The sequence below is a fragment of a genome, unplaced genomic scaffold (genome assembly GCF_019419815.1).
Source record: "Pyrus x bretschneideri cultivar Hongxiangsu unplaced genomic scaffold, Pyrus_bretschneideri_v1 Contig39, whole genome shotgun sequence".
Taxonomy (NCBI): domain Eukaryota; kingdom Viridiplantae; phylum Streptophyta; class Magnoliopsida; order Rosales; family Rosaceae; genus Pyrus; species Pyrus x bretschneideri.
Window position 1 is genome coordinate 217,526 of NW_025999712.1, and position 19,226 is coordinate 236,751.

The following is a 19,226-nucleotide window of genomic DNA, read 5'->3' on the forward strand; positions in this document are numbered from 1 at the left end:
ACATAACATTGGTTAACAATTATATTAAATGCATAACGGTACAATCTTTTTGATTTAATTTGTTTCAACTTTGAAAATAAAATATCGATCTTGATTGAAAGATGTACATAATTATGTAATTTACATTTTCGTTTTATTTATTTTACATCTAAATGAGGCGGACTTCGTAAGTTGAAAAGAATGAGAGAAGAAAGCTACAACGTGAAGTGAGAGAGGAATCACATGAAACATCTCCACGTTTGAGTAGAAATAATATTTACATTTCCCAAAATTATAAATGCTATGTAAATATAATTTTCACAATTAAAACAAATGCAGAAGCAACAGAACAATGATGTCTATTATTGACAATTCAAAAAAATCATCATGCACTTCAAACACGTAAAAACTTAACAAAGCATCAATAACAGCTCTTTTAAACAATATTATTTAAAGAAACGTTTGTATAGTAAAATGAAAGAAAGAGTTTTTATTATCATAATTTGGATTACATACGATCCATTACCCATATTCAAATAATTAATTATTTGTTCGATCAAATAATTAATAATTGAATGCGACAAAATAAAGCATTGTGCTTTCAATAAGTGACCCTTCTTGTAGCTAGATTTTGAGGAATAGTCTTCCAGGAAGCTTGATTTCAAAGGCATTATTCAATTTACCCTGCAAATAAATTACATCCATGTATTGTTAGCATGCTAATTTCTAGTAAAATTCAGTAACAAAAACGGGCATGTGTATAAATTAACACAAGGCTTACTCGGAGCAGTTAGTAGAGGGGTAAACTGTGTAGGGGCAAGGAGAACCACATCGATCCCCAAGCGTGTTAACTCGGTCATAATCTAACCCTGGAATCATTGCAGCCCCTTGTTGAATGCAGCTGCACGCAGTTCTTCGATCCTCCGCGGTGTTTTGTATATCATGCAGGCCTTTTATGCCGGCACAACAATCTGGCGGCACGTCTCCTCCAAACACTCCAAAGGGGATGCATGGAGTGAGTAATGTGACGACCTGACCACAAGTTACCGTTGCATTAACGGTGTAAGGAGCAGTCACAAGCATCGATAATAGCACCACCGTGAATGCCGCCCTAGACACCGCAGGTCCTTGCCAAAGTTGCTAGATTTGTAGTTAATACATTTTCTCCTTTAGGTTGTTTGGGCAGGAAACACACATGTTAATTGCCCTTATATACTGGAGAGCCTTGCAATCACGTGTGTGACAAAACGTTGTCTGATTATCTGTTAGCATTGGACATAAGGGGCTGCAGGAAAATTCAAATTTTCGTGCACCGAATGACCCACGGCCGGAAAATGAGTGCAGAAAAATACAAAGGGTCCTGATCGAGTGAGATCATGTCGACAAAAGGGTTCCGGGAGGAACTTGAGGAGGGAAAATGGCCGAGACTGTTTTAGAAATGCATGCCAAGGGACAAAGAGAGATGGGACACTTTCCACAAAAATGAAGCTTCCGTATCTCTTCCTCTACTCGGCAATATCCCGGTGTCACCAACGCAAGGTTGGAATTACAGCACGGTACTGTCAGGCTGATAAAATAGTCGAGGCAGTGTCAGCTTTCGGAACTACCTCTACTGTTTTTGTTGTATCTGAAATTACTTGATTTCCTTGTTCTTTCCTTCTGACTTTTCTGATGGAAGAAGAAGAGTGGGTATGTCCTGGCAAGAAAATTCAAAACGATGATAGCCCGATTTCGATTTCATCGAGTTCTAAATTCTAATTCATCATATGCATTTTTCTTTCTTTGGCTTTGGCAATTATTTCTCAGAGTTCTTCTATTTAAACACCACCTCATATCTACGACTCCTTGATATAAATCGTACATATTGGAACAAAAATAAAGTTTTAAAGAGTTAAGTGGCAAAATTTGAACTCCCGAAGTAAAGTGAGATAGAAATTGATTTAATGGGACACAAAACCGAGCACAATGAACTTCTAGGATTAATATAGCCGACTCCACTTAGTGGAGCAAGACTTTGTTTTTATTGGTATATTTACACCAAGGAGCAGACGATTTAGGTCAAGCCACATAATGTTTCAATATCAAACACGTCATAAGAGTCAAACCTAAAATCTCTCATTTACAAGTGAAAAAAAAAATACCACTAGACTATCGTACATTAGTACTAGTTGATAAAAGGACACTACAAAAAACATCTTTCATCCACATCCTGTAGTTGTACAAATATGTAAAAAGTTAATGTACACGTCCGATAAGGTACCAGATGACCAAAATACAACCGAGCTGACAATTCACAGGTGCCGCTACCCTTCCATGTTTCTCCACTTGTCCTTTAGATCAACCTGGAAGGACATGGTAACCCCAAAAGTCTAAGACACAATATTGACTGATGAAGTAGAGACATTTCAGATGAATAGACAAACTTGTTTACGGAATGTACTTATGAATAGGTGAAAGTCATTGAATATATTACGAAACATGGGTACCTCAGTTCTCTCTTCGAATATATCGCGGTAGCTATTCAAGATAAGTTTCCAGTTCCCTTTTCCATACCTTCAGTGAAAACGACCAAAACAATGAGACTCAGAAGCATACATAATGTTCAAACTAATATCAGATCCTACTTATCCAGTCAAGTTGTAATGACAGGTATTCTGTCAAGACTCAAGACCAGGACCAACCAAATGACCATCTAAATCATGAAATTTAGAGGGGGAAAACAGGGAAACAAAAAAGAGGCCAGAGAGAAGAATGCAACTTACTTCTGTACACCAGTCCTTAAGGTTTCTTCTTCCAATAAGCTCCATCTCTTAACTTTTCTTCTCTTAGTCAATTTGACATTCCCGTACTTCTTCAATGGAGAAACAGCAGTCCTCTTTGGGCTCGGGAGGTGAAGCCTGCCTGCATCTTTCTTTGTTCCTTCTTGTGATGTATCTATTGAGTCCTCCCACTGAAAAAAACAATTTTCAACATGGAGTACAAATTTATGCAACCAGAACCACAAAATTGCAGGAGGGAATAAACCATAATACAAACTGAATAAAATAACCTAACAGCAGAGAAACTCATGGATTCAGTAAAACGTTTATGAGGAATTTGTTATGTTCCCCTTGCCAAAGACAAAAGCAAATCAGGTCTCACACTCGAATAAAATGAAAAAAAAAAACAGCGTGAACTAAATACCTCGAAAGTACAGGCAGTACTATTACGTTCCATCAAGCTAGGACGAGCCACGTTATTCTGATTATTGAGAGAAGCATTTCTAAGATTGGCAGCATCAGTTTGAACAGACTCAGTGCCTCCCTGGTCGACAGGCGGATTTGGTACATCCTTTTCTATTCCACTAGATTGAGGATCATTCTGATGTCTGGATGGCAGATTTCCGACATTATCATTATTAGATTGAACAGGCCCAGCACCCTTCTCGATAGATGGATTATCTGCACCAACATTTCCATTGACATGATTTGCAGATCTCACTGCCAAACCAGATCTTACGGTCTCGGACACTCTTAATGCATCTGGAAGTGGATCAGTCACTACTTCTTGGAGCTCTGAAATACTGGATTTAAGTGCTTCTTGTGCTTTGTTAACTTCAGGGGAAGAAAGGGAACCAAATTTTCTATTTGGTACCTCTGTGCTTGAATCTTCAGCATCCCCAATCCTAATTGGTCCTCTAGTGCGTCTATGAGCAAGGTGCTTGTGTCTAGGCACAGCACTCTGATTTTCTACAAGAAATTAAAAAAAAAAAAAAAAACAGAAATATGATAATTCGAAACTGAAGTCTGCAATTACTATATTATGCGCGGGTTGGCAAGTTGTATATTTGGCAACGCTAAACAACCCAGAACAAGATCATGCACTTAAAAGAACAACAGATGACACTAAAATTACCTTAATCTCACCATCCACGCACATAAGTTAACGTCACTAAAATTACCTTAATCTCTGCTAATGAAAAAAAGTACCTTTATCTTTCGTGGTATGGTCAATACTGAGATCCAGTTCCCCATTCGCACTAGGCAAGCTCCCTGCCCGAACTTCTTTCAATGGGACTGCAACTGAAATGGGACCTAATTCAGACTCATCAACTAAATTTGTCTCATTCAATGGTTGCTCTTCCAATGCAGACTGACTGCCCACATTAGATCCATTCGTAGTTTGTGCCTGCCTTGTGACCGAACACCCTCATTAGTCCCATTAACAGTTTGTGATTCTGGCTCGGACCTATCAACCAGACTAGCTCCACTCATCATTTGTGCTTCCAATTCAGAGTCACCAGTCACATTAGCCTCCTTCCTAGTTTGCTCCTCCAATTGATCCCCGTCACCCACATTAGTCCCATTAACCATTTGCTCCTCCAATTCAGATCCATCACCCGCATCAGTCCCATTCTCCATTTGCACCTCCATATCAGACCGACCACCCACAGTAGTCTCATTCTCCGTTTCAGCCTCTAAATCCAACCCACGCACCCCCACGTATGCCTGGTTTGCCATTTGAGCATCCAATTCAGACCCACCATCACCACCCACGTTAGCCCTATTCGCCATTTGATTCTCCAATTCAGACACATCTGCCCCCACACTATCCCCATTCGCCATTTGTACCTCCAATTCAGGCCCGTCACCCGCATAAGCCCCCTTCTTCTTTTGCCCCTCCACTTCAGACCCACAACCAACATTAGCCTCATTGGCCACTGTAATCTGATCAGCTTCCAAGTCAGCAACTTCCTTGGGCACATTCAATCTAATAGCCCAAGTAATAAACGGAGGTCCCAACAACGCCAAAGCTGCTTTCACATAAACTGCAAGCAATCTCAGCGCATCATTCCTCGTGTTCATCCTCGACAGCTTCTTCGACACTCTCAAATCCCAAACCCCTGCCTCGACCTCATCCATTCGATGCCTCAACTCCGCCGATACCAGCTGGCTCCTCCCAGACCTTTCCAAAACCCTAACCCTCCCTCTCCAAATGCGATCCACGGCCTCCAAGTACTTCCCACTAGGCTTTCCCATAAAACCCACCAAGAACTTGACCGTACACTCAGTGGCCACGGCGCAGTAGGCGGCTTTCATGGATTCCGTGGTGGAAATGCCTTCTCTGATATCCAAATCCTCAATCGTTTCAAGCGTTTCGAGGATCGATTCGGAGACCGAAGCTTCGTATACCTCGCACTCGATGGTTCGGAGGAGCACCGTCTTCTTCAAGCGATAGTCTTGGTCGGAGAAGGGTGCGACTGCGAGGACCCTCTTGGCAATGCAATCCTTCTCGCGGTCTCGGAGAAGGAGCTCGATGACCCATCGCGAAACGTCGACGTCTGAGTCCATTGAACAAGGCAATCGTAACCCTAATTCTGCGAGAAGGGAAGAGAATTGAATGTCAGAGACTGAAAAGTGAAGGTCTTGAAGCACGCTGCTTTTGCTTATTTGGGAAGTTAGGGTTTTTTCGATGCAATAATTGGGAGCGACAGAAAAACGTTAGGGATTGGAATTTTTGAAAGGGGTGAGAGTTGATCATCGAAACGACGAACGTGAACGTCCTAAAGCTTTGAATTTGGGGCTATTTGTGATGATGCTAGACGAATTTTACTGTCTATAATCTGCTTGGTTTTTTTGTATCATGTGTGGGCCAAGACACTGTAAATTAGGCCTCGGATTTGAGCTTAAAATTTGGACCTCTAACTTAACTTGGGCTTCATTCATAGTCTTTCTTTTTTCTTTCCTTCTTTCAATTATCTCAAGAGAATTGTTATTCGCACTCTAAAAATCTCATTCTACACTCCACACTTTCTATATTTGGAAAGAAAAATACACTTATGAAGAGTTTAGAATGAAATTTTTGGAGTACCAATAACACTTCCCCTATCTTAATATGCAATTATTTTTAGCACTACAAAATAGTAGGGGTGGGTTGGAAAAACCGAAAATCGAAAAAAATCGAACCAAGTACCGAACTGAAACCAAAAAAATCTGAACCGAACTGAAAGTTATTGGTTCAGTTTCGGTGATTCAAAAACCAAACCAAACATAACCGAATTAAATATAATTAAGTTTATTTATTTATTTTATATTTGAGTGTTTATATTCCAAGCCAAATTTAAGTTTAGACCCAAGTTTTAAGCTTTTGTTTTAGACCAACCATTAACACATAATCCAAGTCCTTTTTTTTTTCTCCCTACCCAACCCTCTTCTTTCTTCCATTTTTTTCTCCCCATCTGACCCTTTGCTTTCTTCCTTTTTTTTTCTCCCCACCCGACCTCTCTACATCTTCATTCTCTTTCACTTTTTTTCTTCCTTTACTTTCTATGAAATGGAAAAACTGTGAGTAAAGTTGTAGAGCATAGGCCAATTTTCAAATTAAAAAAAAAATTAGGTTTTATAAAAAAAAAGGTACCGAACTGAAACCGAGCCGAAATTTAACCGAACCAAATAAAATTGAACCGAACTGAAATTTCGATTTTGGCAAAAAAAGGAACAGATTGAAACCTAACCCACCCCTACAAAATAGTTATGCTAGGGTTTTGTTTATAAAAAAGAAAAAGAAAAAAACAGCTCGTGGTTGCGCTACATAATTTTTTTTTTTTTTTCAGAGTTGGAAAGACTTACAGAGACATCAAGTGACAATAAAATATCCTATTATCATGAAATCTAATTTTCAATCATGACCATACATTCAATTTCACATACGAAATAGTTTTAATCAATAATGTAAGAATATCTCCACCAATCATGATAATAAGATGGTCATTTGTCTCCTTACATGAACTAATAATAGTGATTTGAAAATTTCGTACGCACAAATAACCGATATCATTAGCCACTTAAATAATAATTAGTATCTCAATGCAAAGTGACCACATGCTGACTTATCCAACTTACCAAAATTGCAATTGAAACCCTAGGGAATGTGTGACGGAATAACATAAAGTACCTTGAAGCACCCACATGAAAGGAATAAATTCCACCCCCGTCCCGAGTTGAGATCGTGCTCTTCCTCCTCCAAGCTGCTCCAAGACCCCGACTGAGTGTCAAGACCCATAGCAGTGGAGAGAACTCGGAGAGCTTCCTTCAGCCGACTCCGTACTCTCTCCCTCTCTCTCCGACAATGGCTCGCTGCACTTTCAAATCGGACGATATCATAATAAAGTCCCCGAATGACAGACGATTATACAGGTTAATCGAGCTCGAGAACGGCCTCTCTGCATTGCTCGTTCACGATCCTGAGATTTACCCAGAAGGGCCGCCGGAGAACTCCAAGTACGTCGCGCACAGCGAAGCTGAAGAGGAAGAAGAAGATGATGATATGGACGACGGGGATGGAGAGGAAGGGGAAGACAGTGAAGGAGAGGACGATGAAGAGGACGATGACGATGAAGATGAAGAAGCGGAAGGCAGAGATGGTGAACTGAATAAGGGGAAGGGAGGAGATTCTCAGACTAAGAAAGTTGGTATTTCGATTTACATTGAAATTGTGAAATTGCCCATCTCGCATTCAAGTTTATTCGATTTAATTTGATTGAAAAGTGAAAACCCTGTTGGAGAAACTTGATGAAATCGGTTTTACAATGTTAACAAATTGATTTTAGGTTGAAAAACAATATGAATTTTTGGTTGAATGATTGATTCCAGATTATAGTAACTTCAAGTTTTGAACTTTTACTTGGTTACTGCTTCAAGATTCCACCATCATTGTTTTTTCTGATAATCTTTAGCTATCGACCATTGGTACCTTCGTACAAATTTCATTTAAAATAATGATGAAGCTTTGATAGTATAATTCCAAGTACTGAGAATGGCACTGGTCTTTATTCTACTCTAATGATTGGGATGATTTTTACTCAGCCCGGTTAGCAGAACTTGATTTATGTGAAGATGTTTGGTCGTATTTGCAGGCAGCAGCAGCGATGTGCGTTGGAATAGGAAGCTTCTCCGACCCTTTTGAAGCACAGGGGCTTGCGCATTTTCTAGGTTTGTGTTACACATGCTTACATGCTTCATAAAAAGATGTACTTTTGAATGTTGAGGCATGCATTACTGACATGTCGAATGTTTTGCAGAACACATGCTCTTCATGGGGAGTACAGAGTTTCCAGATGAAAATGAGGTCTGTTTGTACTTGGAGTATTCTTTTCAGTTTTTAGGTGCCAATTATCTTCGTTTTTTTTTTTCGCAAGTCACTTCGAGATGCACATGATCCTTTGTGCTATGCACCATAAATGAGGTGTACTGACTGTGTATGGAAATAGTTACGCCGCATGAATTTTCCCTCAATACAGATTGCTAGATGTAATCTCACTATTTATATTTACTCGTCCATAAGCAACATCATGAGCCTGCTTAGTTCTGTTTCTTATATAAATTTAAAAAAATAAAAAAAAAAAAAAATAAAAAAAAGCATCACCAGCATGCTTGTTCTATGTATATGTGAGTGGGAGGACTTGTTTGTTCTTTTGCTGCCCACCTGCTCGCAGATGGGTCAGGCTGTATGGAACAACTAATTCAGCCTATGATTGTGTCATTTGTGAAAGGTTGCTCCTTTGTGACCGAAAGGTCACGGGTTCAAGTCGTGGAAACAGCCTCCTTGCGTAGTAAGGGTAAGCGGTTGCGTAACGTTCCCTGGCCCCTAACTCTCGCAAAGCGGGGAAGTCTTGTTGGCTTGGGGTCGCCCTTTGACTTAAACCTTATAGGAATCGATGCCATTTCAGATTTATTATAGAAATTGTTTATGGTAGTTTTTATCTTCTTTTCTGCTTATTGTTTAATTGTAAAAAAGATATTTAAAAGTAATCTGTTCTACTTGCTACAACATTTATTAAAATTTCACTCAAGTTAAATAGGAGAAGTCTGTATGCCTTTGTTTGTGGCCACTCGTTTTGACTCTTCTCTTTGCTAGTATGATAGTTACTTGTCCAAGCATGGAGGTTCATCAAATGCATACACAGAAGCAGAGCATACCTGCTACCATTTTGAAGTGAAGCCAGAGTTTCTTAAGGGTGCCTTGAGAAGGTAAACTCTGAGCTCTTCATGCTTTGAATATTATAAGCTGAAGTCCTTGGTATTGAGTATGTATTTTGGTCAATGAAACAAGGCTATAGGTTTTATTGATGCTTCATGCATTGACATTGAATCTTGCATTTGCCTCAGCATTTGTAGTTGAAAATATCTATGATTGTCATACTTTTGTTTCAAAACGCAATATGGCTAGGAAAAGTGTAGGTTAAATCATTAGATTATGTGTCATTTATTTATTTTTTATGATTTTCTGAATGCATGCTAGTGATGTTACTTAGGGGTGCAGTGCACAACCATATAAAAAATGTTGGAATGGAACTATGGGGGTGAGGTTTTCAGATTCATAAGGTCCAGCAATATGTTCCTTTTGGTTCCTCAATATCTGGCTCGCCATAGTTGTTTCACTGGATAAAAAATATTTATAAATAGTTTTTAAATTAATATGCCCAGTATAGCGTTCTGTGTTCGATATGTTCCAATTGCAATACATTTAGTTAATAGGATGTACTTGGCCCTTAGTATAGAATACTCTAGTTATATTTTTCTCTTTCAAAATTTCTGTTTTAGAAACCTGGTTTGTATTCATTATGGCTCTTTATTTTGTCAGATTTTCCCAGTTCTTTGTTTCACCTCTAATGAAAATTGAAGCGATGGAGCGAGAGGTACAAGCTATAGATTCAGGTGCATGCATGTCTTACCTACGGTTCTTGATTTCCACGTTTCTTAAAAAGTATCCAAGCTTTTTGCTTACAGTATTGCTCAGTGCAAATTTTCTAATGCTGAATGGTATTTCTTTGTTGTTAATCAAAATGGAATGCAGAATTTAACCAGGTTCTGCAGAATGATTCTTGCCGCCTTGAACAAATTCAGTGTCATACATCCGCAACTGGTCACCCATTTAATAGGTTCTCTTGGGGTAAAACTTTAATCCATTGTGCAATCTTAATCTTCTCTCTCTCTCTCTCTCTCTCTCTCTCTCTCTCTTTCTCTCTCTTACAATTTTTTTATGTTTGCTTGAAAGGAAATAAGAAGAGCTTGGTTGATGCTATGGAAAATGGGATCAACTTGCGAGAACAAATACTAAAATTGTACAAGGATTATTACCATGGTGGACTAATGAAGCTAGTTGTCATCGGTGGAGGTGAATATACTCCTTTCCTTTCCTTTTTTCTTCTGCTCTTTGTTCTTTTTTCTTCTACTGTTTTTTTTTTTTTTGGGGGAATGAATGTTAGTTAAAACCTATCAATTTTGTATCATGCACAACACAGGGCATGCTTGAATGGAAATAATGAAACATTTTCAATTTGACTTGGTGGATTTCAATCACATTACTTGTCTACTTAGGGTTTCTGTTCTGTAGATGATTGTTCTTTGAACTGGTAGAGTTTGATACTGGTGTTCACTATTAGTCTATTACACATTGGAATTTCGTCATTCATAGTGCTTTATTGGTGATACAGCTGTTTTGGCAATATTTATTGGCAAAAATTTATCTATTAGCGGTGAAGATGCAATTATTGTTGGTATCAGTCTTTAAATGGTGTGGTTTTGCCATAAAGCTCATTTTCTAGGGTCTCAATCCTGCATTTACTAGAATGATGTTTAGCTGGTAGTTTGATTTCTGTATCAAATAAAAACTATTCCTGTCATCCTGTCCAATCATTGATGTGTACAATTAACCAACCAAATAGAATATTTTTATTCTGCTTATATATCAGATATATTTCATGCTAATTATAATAGTTCTGATTGCTGCAGAATCTCTTGATGTACTTGAGGATTGGGCTGTGGAATTGTATGGTAATGTCAAGAAAGGCCCCCAAGTAAAACTGGAGTTCAAGGCAGAAGGTCCTATCTGGAAAGTTGGCAAACTATACAGGCTAGAGGCTGTTAGAGATGTTAACATACTCAACCTTATGTGGACATTTCCATGTCTTCATCAAGACTATTTGAAGAAACCGGAAGATTATTTAGCTCATCTACTTGGGCATGGTAATCTGATTCATTATTACTTAATTTGATGTTGATTATTATTCCTCTGCAGAGAACAAAAATTTCTTTAGCAGGAAAAAAAAAATGTTAAAGTTTAGAATTGTTAGTTTTCAATTTTTTTAGTACAAGGAGCAGTTACAACTTCCTAGAGTAGACGTCACTTGAAACTTTGATAGTAAGATATAGTTTTATTTTATTTGAGCGGAGCTTAAATCCTTCAGTTCCTTCTGTCACTTTGCGTCTCACTGATAATTTTTCACCTTGGAAAGGTATCTGTCAGAGTCATTGCTTTTCTGCATTAGATTTTGTTGCTTTTGCATTTCATATACATTGCATGTTATTTATTATATCTCACAATGGGTTTAGTCTGTTTGGCCACCTATGCCATGATTATGACCTTAAATTCTGAGAACTAAATTATGGGGTTTTCAGAGGGCCGGGGAAGTTTGCATTTTTACCTCAAAACCAGAGGGTGGGCAACATCTTTGTCTGCTGGTGTTGGGGACGAGGGGATGCACCGATCTTCTGTGGCTTATGTCTTCCGCATGTCCATACACCTCACTGACTCTGGATTGGAAAAGGTAGCATCTCAAGTTTATCCTTGTAGAGAATCTTTTGGTAGAAGATAAATTTTCACAGATTCATAGTTTAATATGTTCTACATGCGCAGTTACTGTAAGCATCAGTAACTGTGGAGCAAAGTTTGCTTTTTTCTTTATTACTTCTCATTTGCTATATGTGATGCTTATCTTGTAGATTTTCGAAATAATTTGCTATGTCTACCAGTACATTAAGTTACTGCGTCAAGTGTCTCCACAAGAATGGATATTTAGGGAACTTCAAGATATTGGGAATATGGATTTTAGATTCGCAGAGGAGCAGCCCCAAGATGATTATGCTGCAGAACTTGCAGGTTTTCTTTTGTTAGCAAAATTGTACATCTTTCCTTGGTCATGTTTTACCTAACTGAAAGTATCCCTACTCCATAAAAGATTCTTTATGATATCTATATTCTGTGTTTTTCTTAGCCAAAAGGATATCCCCAAATTCATGACCTGTTTAATATTGTAAAATCTTATTGTTGCAGAAAATTTACTACTGTATCCAGCTGAGAACGTTATTTATGGGGACTATGTGTACAAGATTTGGGATGCCGAACTGATAAAATATGTTCTTGGTTTCTTCACGCCAGAAAACATGAGGGTTGATGTGGTATCAAAGTCCTCAATTAAGTCGGAAGGTAAATCGCATATGCCCTTTTATGTAAAAAAAAAAAGAAAGTAGAAGAAAAACCTAGAAAAAAAGTGTTGTTTCCATCTTGCAGTATTTATGAGGATGAACGTAACAATAATTTTTGTTTGTCCCATTCTATATGTGTTCTAATATTGATGTAAGCTCTATTTTCTCGAACTGTTTCAGATTTCCAGTGCGAGCCTTGGTTTGGGTCACATTATACTGAGGAAGATATATCTCCATCTTTGATGGATTTGTGGAAGAATCCCCAAGAAATTGATGACTCATTGTATCTACCTTCAAAGAATGAGTTCATTCCTAGTGATTTTTCGATCCGCTCTGATAACTTATGCCTTGATCCTGCAAATATATCTTATCCAAGATGTATAATTGATGAACCATTGATGAAGTTCTGGTACAAGCTCGATTATTCATTTAAATTTCCACGGGCAAATACATACTTCCGCATCAATCTGAAGGGTGGATATGCTAATCTGAAGAGTTGTGTTTTGACTGAACTATATATTCTCCTTCTTAAGGATGCGCTGAATGAGATTGTTTATCAGGTTCATGTCTTGTCCTTTATAACTAATTATTTTGTGCTTCAATTTAGATAGCTGATAACTCTTATGTACTTGAATACATTTTAGGGAACACTTGTTCCATTAAGTTTATTTAGAATATCTCTGCAGTCTCTGTCCAAGTTTGTTCTGTAGAGGGACTTGGATGTTATAGTGGCTTACGATACAGACTAGAAAACCGGTATAATTAATTGTCCAAACAAAATATATTCAGTTATCTTTTCATTATGTAAATCAGAAACTACAAATGGTAATTCTTATCCATAATGCCCTCATTTTAATATTCTCAATGTATAGTAATTCGGTTGTAAAAATATTAACTTATGCTGCCAGTGTAGTTATTTAGTTGATGCTGTATTTCACGAATATAGGTCCTTTTTATCCTCAGTGACATGCCCAACTTATTTTTTTCATTTAAAACATGCATCTAAAATCTGTACTGAGCACCTTTTTTCTCTGTGTGCAGGCCACTGTTGCCAAGCTGGAAACTTCTGTATCTATGTTCAATGACAAACTGGAGCTGAAGGTCTATGGTTTTAATGATAAACTTCCAGCTCTCTTGTCAAAAGTTTTGGAAACAGCCAAAAGTTTCGTGCCGACTGATGATCGTTTTAAGGTATGTGTGTTGCCTTTCGTTTCCATCACTCCACTCTATGCCTGGTTTAAGTTTAATTTTGCATACCCTGTTGTTTCTTTTGGCTTGTCCATTGCTAATTCACACTTTAACAGGATGTTAAAGAAGATATGAAGCGAACGTTAAAGAACACCAATATGAAGCCTCTGAGTCACTCATCATACTTAAGGCTGCAAGTTCTGTGTCAAACTTTTTATGATGCAGATGAGAAGTTGCATGTTTTGAATGAATTGTCTATTTCTGATTTGAAGTCATTCATTCCCGAGCTCTGTTCCCAGGTACAATACGCACAAATATGTATATTTGTTATAGGTTACTGCTGTCAGTTCATGAAACTCAAGTTCTCAACATCATCCTCCAGCCGGGTCTATTTTCATGAGAAATTCATGCGGTTCAGGCTTCTTGGCCTCTTATTCTTCACTGTAATATGTAACTTGATAAGTGGAGAGTGGTATGTTCTGGTGAGAGAATTGGAGAGTGGCTGCCAAATGTGAACCCAATAGTTAATTTTGACTGTTTTTAAAATAAAAAAAATTTTAACATTTGCTTTTAGATTTATTTAATTTTTTATCAAGTCTCTTAGAATTAGTTTAATTCAGGCATTTGCTTTCATCTTACCCTCTCCTCAATATGTGCAGCTATACATTGAGGGCCTTTGCCATGGAAATTTGTTAGAAGAAGAAGCAATTACCCTGTCAAATATATTTAAATTGACTTTTACCGTACCACTACTGCCTATCGAATTGAGGCATAAAGAGCATGTTATTTGTCTTCCTCCTGGTGCTAACCTGATTAGAGATTCCAATGTGAAGAATAAGTCAGAAACGAACTCTGTGATTGAGGTAACTCAAAATGGATACATTTTCGAGTGGTTTCCCTATATGAAGATGTACTTTCTTTGTCTTGTGTTGATATTCTTCTCTTGGTTGTGGTTTCATATTGCAGCTGTATTTTCAAATTGAGCAAGAAGCAGGGATTGAGTCAGTCAGATTGAAATCCTTGATAGATCTTTTCGATGAAATTGTGGAGGAACCACTTTTCAATCAACTAAGGTGATTTTATTTGAGGCTGGTGCTTTTACTTACATACTGGCTAGCAAAAGAATCTGGGATCTGATAATAATTTTTTCTAATATATTTGAATCTATATTCATATAATTGTTAGCTATTTCTGGGAACAGGACGAAGGAGCAGCTTGGATATGTTGTCCAGTGTAGCCCACGGGTAACATACCGTGTACTTGGCTTTTGTTTCTGTGTTCAATCGTCTGAGTACGACCCAATCTACTTACAAGGGAGAGTTGATAACTTTATAGTTGGTCTGCAAGAATTGTTGGTAAGCGGTCAAGTTTCCCTCTTATTTCAATGCTCTGCTCGTTTAAGCATCTCATAAGCTTTATAACTATTGTGCTATGCTAAGCTGACGTGCTTATGCAATTTTGCAATTTGAGGTTCCTATTGTTAAATATAAGGAAATTCTTGTTTGTGGAAAACTTTGCTTGGATCTGACCTCGTGTTATTTCTACTTCGATGAGTTGAGTTAAATGATCATTGTTTCTGCATTGCAATTTCAGTTACTGACAATACGTTGACATTTGCAGGACGGGCTTGATGATGAATCATTTGAGAATTATAAAAATGGACTACTTGCTAAGCTATTGGAGAAAGACCCGTCCCTCACATATGAAACCAATAGATTTTGGAATCAGATTATCGATAAAAGGTGCTGTTATCCTCTTTGGTTTGTCCAGATTGTAATTTCCAAAGATTGCATTCAAACATCATTCTGTTAAACAGATTTGTGTCTTTAAACTTTCTAATTGTTGTGATTCGATGCTCATTCTAACTCAATACATGTTGATCACAGGTATATGTTCGACCTGTCAAAACGAGAAGCAGAAGAACTCAGCAGTATTCACAAGAAGGACGTTATCAACTGGTACAAAATGTATTTGCAACAATCATCTCCCAAGTGTCGTAGACTAGCGATCCGTGTTTGGGGTTGCAACACTAACCCGAAAGAGGCGGAAGCACAACCGAAATCTATCCAAGCCATCGAAGACCCTGCAACATTTAAGAAGTCATCTAAGTTCTATCCTAGCCTTTCTTGAAAATATGAACCAGCTTTGATTTCTTGATTAAATTGATCCATTAGAAACACTGAAGGCCTCAGTTTTGACTAGTTGTAGGTGGATTGTATGATCACCTGGAAGAGCAAAGTTAAAATTACAAACATTTACGGGAAAATTGGATTATAGATGTAAAATTACATTCATTTGAATAGAGTGAAATTTGTGATGCCAATCATTTCTTGCTCTGATTCTTCGATCCTTGACCACGAAGCATTCCTACAAGTCCAGGTTCAACAGAAAAAGCCATTGCGCGGATTTGTGTTTGGGGTTTGCAACACTGACCCGAAAGAGGTTGAAGCGTATTACAGTGCGTGATTGGCTTGAAATATCATTAATGTGACAATTCCAGATGCAAGGAAGTTTCTCGGCTTCTAAACATGTCACTAACATAAGAGGTCCAAATCATAAATAAGATGACGCTACATAAATCTCTGAGGATTTGTATTGGGTTCAAATTTCCAAAGTTTGGTTTGACATGCACATGGTAGGGTTTTGGGTTATTTGATTGAGATGCATCTAGGAGCTTGTTAATTTGTAGGGTCCTTGCTGAGCTCTGATTAAGACCATTTTCTTAATTTTCCCAATCAAAATCTGATGTGAAGGTCTATTCTCTTTCCAAGAAACTCAATACAAGTCCTTGTCAAGGGCACTTTCAGAGACCCCTAACTAACTGTAATATATAGATAATTTAATCCCTATGCTCCCTTGTCGATATTTCACAATCATGTTCGACCCGACATTTGATCAAGAATTATGATTGAAAATGACAAAAAATTAAGAATTAAAAAAGGTAAAAAAAGAGTTTTGTGGCTCAAACCTTTTCAAATTCCTGCTGTTTTGCTAGATTCGTTATATGGTGTTACGAGGCTAATGAAAACCCATGACATTTGTTGTGTTGGAGTAGAAGATCTTTAGAATAAGATCAAAATACATTACATTCATGTAATTAAATTACATGTTTTATCGGATGATATTAATGATTGACAAAGCGTAAATAAAAAGTGACACTTAAAAATGTTCTACTAGCAAAATATGAAGCATGCGATCTTGTTAAAGGAATGTTCTGTTTATTAGTATTATCAAGTGACAATAACAACCCGACTCAAGTTTTTTCGATCTCATGTTTTAAAAGATCTCTTGATGCATACACTTAGGAAAAGAAAGTGCACAACTAAAGACTTCAAGAATAAAAATCCTTTTACTCATTGGAAGACTACATTTGATGTACAAGGTGGCATACAGGTTAGTTAGATTGGGTTTAACTTTAACTAATTCGGTAGTTTGGTTTGAGGAACTCCTGATGTAATTTTAGATTTTCTCGTTAACGATAGTAATCATTTATAATCTATAATGGTGGGAACGCTCTTCTTCTCTTCGTTCGGGCTGAAATCTCTAGCAAGGTTTTTATCGAGACTCACTGTTTGCACCATATTCTCAATGTTGCACGTATTCAATTTTTCTATTAATGAATATCGTATCTTTGCTAAATAAGAATAAAGATCCTAAGACAATCTATAAAGATCCTATTTAAGACAATCCTTAACAAAACATACACAATGATCTGCAGTAAAGATTGCAAGTCCTTCCTTCCGGATTGCTACAAAATTTAATTAAAACCCTAAAATCTCAACTCAAATATTCCCTTCACGCGTGGACAAGAATTACATTGAAGGCAAGGGAACAGTATGGGTTTTGACGTGGGGACAAAACTGTGGTTTAAGATGCTTCCTCAAACTTCATTTCTTGCAGATCACAAAAAATACGTTATATATTGTCGTAACTGCTGGCATGGGATATACAATATTTTTAACTTTTAGGTTTATGAATATATCAAAGATTGAGGAAAAAGTTATGCATGCATGCATGAACGCTAAAGGCCGAAAACACAGAACTTTGCATGTGCTTCTAAGATTGCAGACCGACATGTATATGATATATCTCCAGCTTTTCAGACTCACTTTATTTCTAATAACTAATTAAATAATAGCTTTATCTATGTTTTGTTGACGTGCAATAATTTGATCATGCAAATCCAAATGAGTTAGCCGCAGTGAAAACCGAAAGCACCAACAAATGTACTATTAATACATTTACCATTGCTGACAACTTACAAATCATGATTTTTAGTTAAAGAAACAAACAATACAGTTGCTTAAACGATCTCGGACCTCTTTAACCGTTACGTACCATTTGGTTTTCACAATTAGATGCTCACATCATATAAGATTTGTAAATTATGAGTTGTGGACATTGTATGTATGTTTCGCTCAATTTTATTGTTATAAGTGTGAGTCTTATATTTGATTCCGCTTTCTTTTTAATAATGAAAATATAATAGTAATCCAAACCTGCCACATCTTCAATTGCTATGCTGGCACCTATATTGATATAACCTGCTGCTATTTTCGCTTTAAAAGGCCCTGGTCGGTAGATTGAGAGTAAATAATTGAAATTTCTAATGAGGATATAATACAGAAAAAGATTTTGTTAATAATTTGTCATGCATAAGACAAACGTGAGACAATTAATCTGAATCATTTGTCCTGTTAATCATGGTTCATGAACACTTGAGCTTAAGTTTTTTGTTCCATCTCTTAATTAATTCTTTGATTAGGACCAAATTAAAATAAAACACGGGAATTTTAACGAAAAGCTCATGGTACTGTTCATTTTAACGAAAAAGTAAAAACCACATTTTTACACTAAAAAGTCAATCATGGTACTATTCACTTTATACTTTATTTTCTCCTTATCGTTAAAACTTAAAGTTTTCAAACTTTTTTCATTAATTTTCCTATAAAACAATACCTCAACTGACATCAAATAGAGTAATAGATAGGCTGTGGTGACACCTGTAATTAGGGTTTTGTATGTTAGTGAATTGCTTTCACTACTTCCTACATAAACATACACACGTGTATGACAATGATTTATATTATTGGAGATCAAAAGTTGGAAACAAGATGACAAGACCTGAACCAAAACTCATGTAAAAAGTTTGGGAACCATCAAATGATGTCGTTCAATGAGTGACAAACTATTTTAACTGACAAACTGTATACATGGGCGGATATGTGGTATTATTTTTTATACAATTTTTTACACACGTTTATGTGAAATTTATTCGGTAATGTATTTATGAAAGAGTGATATTTGCAAAAACTATTTTCATTATCAATTTACATTAAATTCTTCTTGGCCATTTCCAAGAAAATATCTCTACGTCCGACGGATATATACACGTTAGAACCTTTTTCGGCGTAGGTGTTGCAGTTCACAAGTTCAAAGAACGCATGCTTCTGACGTATTTCGATGGATCGGATTCTGGAGCTTTTTGCATGATCACATTCACAATATCACATTATATATCCAAATATTTACAGAAGACAAATGCCCCATGATTCAAATTTGAGGGCAGTACGACATCGGTTTGGTCCTGAGCCTCTAATAACCTCAAGTTCCCAGCTACTTGCCTTAATTTGGCGGTCCAAAATTCAGGCATGAGGGCTCTCACCTATTCAATGTAAGTCGGCCATCCATGTGACCAAATGCCCAACGAAAAGGGGACATATAGTTCCTGTTGTCCGCCATGCCCACGTAACACCAGAGTTCTTTTTTTTTTCAGAAAAAAAAAATCATTAATAATTTATACAATTCACACAT

General features: G+C 37.1%; 3 protein-coding genes across 3 annotated transcripts; 1 reads left to right on the forward strand and 2 right to left on the reverse strand.

Annotated features, from left to right (window-relative positions):
- Positions 1-471: 471 nt before the first annotated feature.
- On the reverse strand, positions 472-1,092 carry LOC125468494 (non-specific lipid-transfer protein 1-like). Its single transcript, XM_048564308.1, has 2 exons — positions 761-1,092; positions 472-663 (listed from the first exon to the last, which is right to left on the reverse strand). The coding sequence occupies exons 1-2, from the start codon at positions 1,060-1,062 to the stop codon at positions 654-656; spliced, it is 312 nt and encodes a 103-aa protein (XP_048420265.1). The 5' UTR covers positions 1,063-1,092; the 3' UTR covers positions 472-653.
- Positions 1,093-2,031: 939 nt separating this feature from the next.
- LOC103963301 lies at positions 2,032-5,554 on the reverse strand. Its single transcript, XM_009376108.3, is given in 6 exon segments — positions 2,032-2,321; positions 2,466-2,532; positions 2,742-2,929; positions 3,163-3,707; positions 3,948-4,136; positions 4,139-5,554. Coding segments are annotated over 6 exon segments (2,199 nt in total). The 5' UTR covers positions 5,310-5,554; the 3' UTR covers positions 2,032-2,282.
- Positions 5,555-7,078: 1,524 nt separating this feature from the next.
- LOC103963300 (nardilysin-like) lies at positions 7,079-15,735 on the forward strand. Its single transcript, XM_009376106.3, has 19 exons — positions 7,079-7,425; positions 7,874-7,949; positions 8,039-8,085; positions 8,875-8,987; positions 9,601-9,674; positions 9,814-9,909; positions 10,015-10,134; positions 10,752-10,985; positions 11,418-11,566; positions 11,742-11,898; positions 12,073-12,225; positions 12,405-12,784; positions 13,266-13,415; positions 13,529-13,711; positions 14,072-14,275; positions 14,379-14,485; positions 14,614-14,767; positions 15,033-15,154; positions 15,299-15,735. The coding sequence occupies exons 1-19, from the start codon at positions 7,087-7,089 to the stop codon at positions 15,540-15,542; spliced, it is 3,102 nt and encodes a 1,033-aa protein (XP_009374381.2). The 5' UTR covers positions 7,079-7,086; the 3' UTR covers positions 15,543-15,735.
- The last annotated feature ends 3,491 nt before the right edge of the window (positions 15,736-19,226 follow it).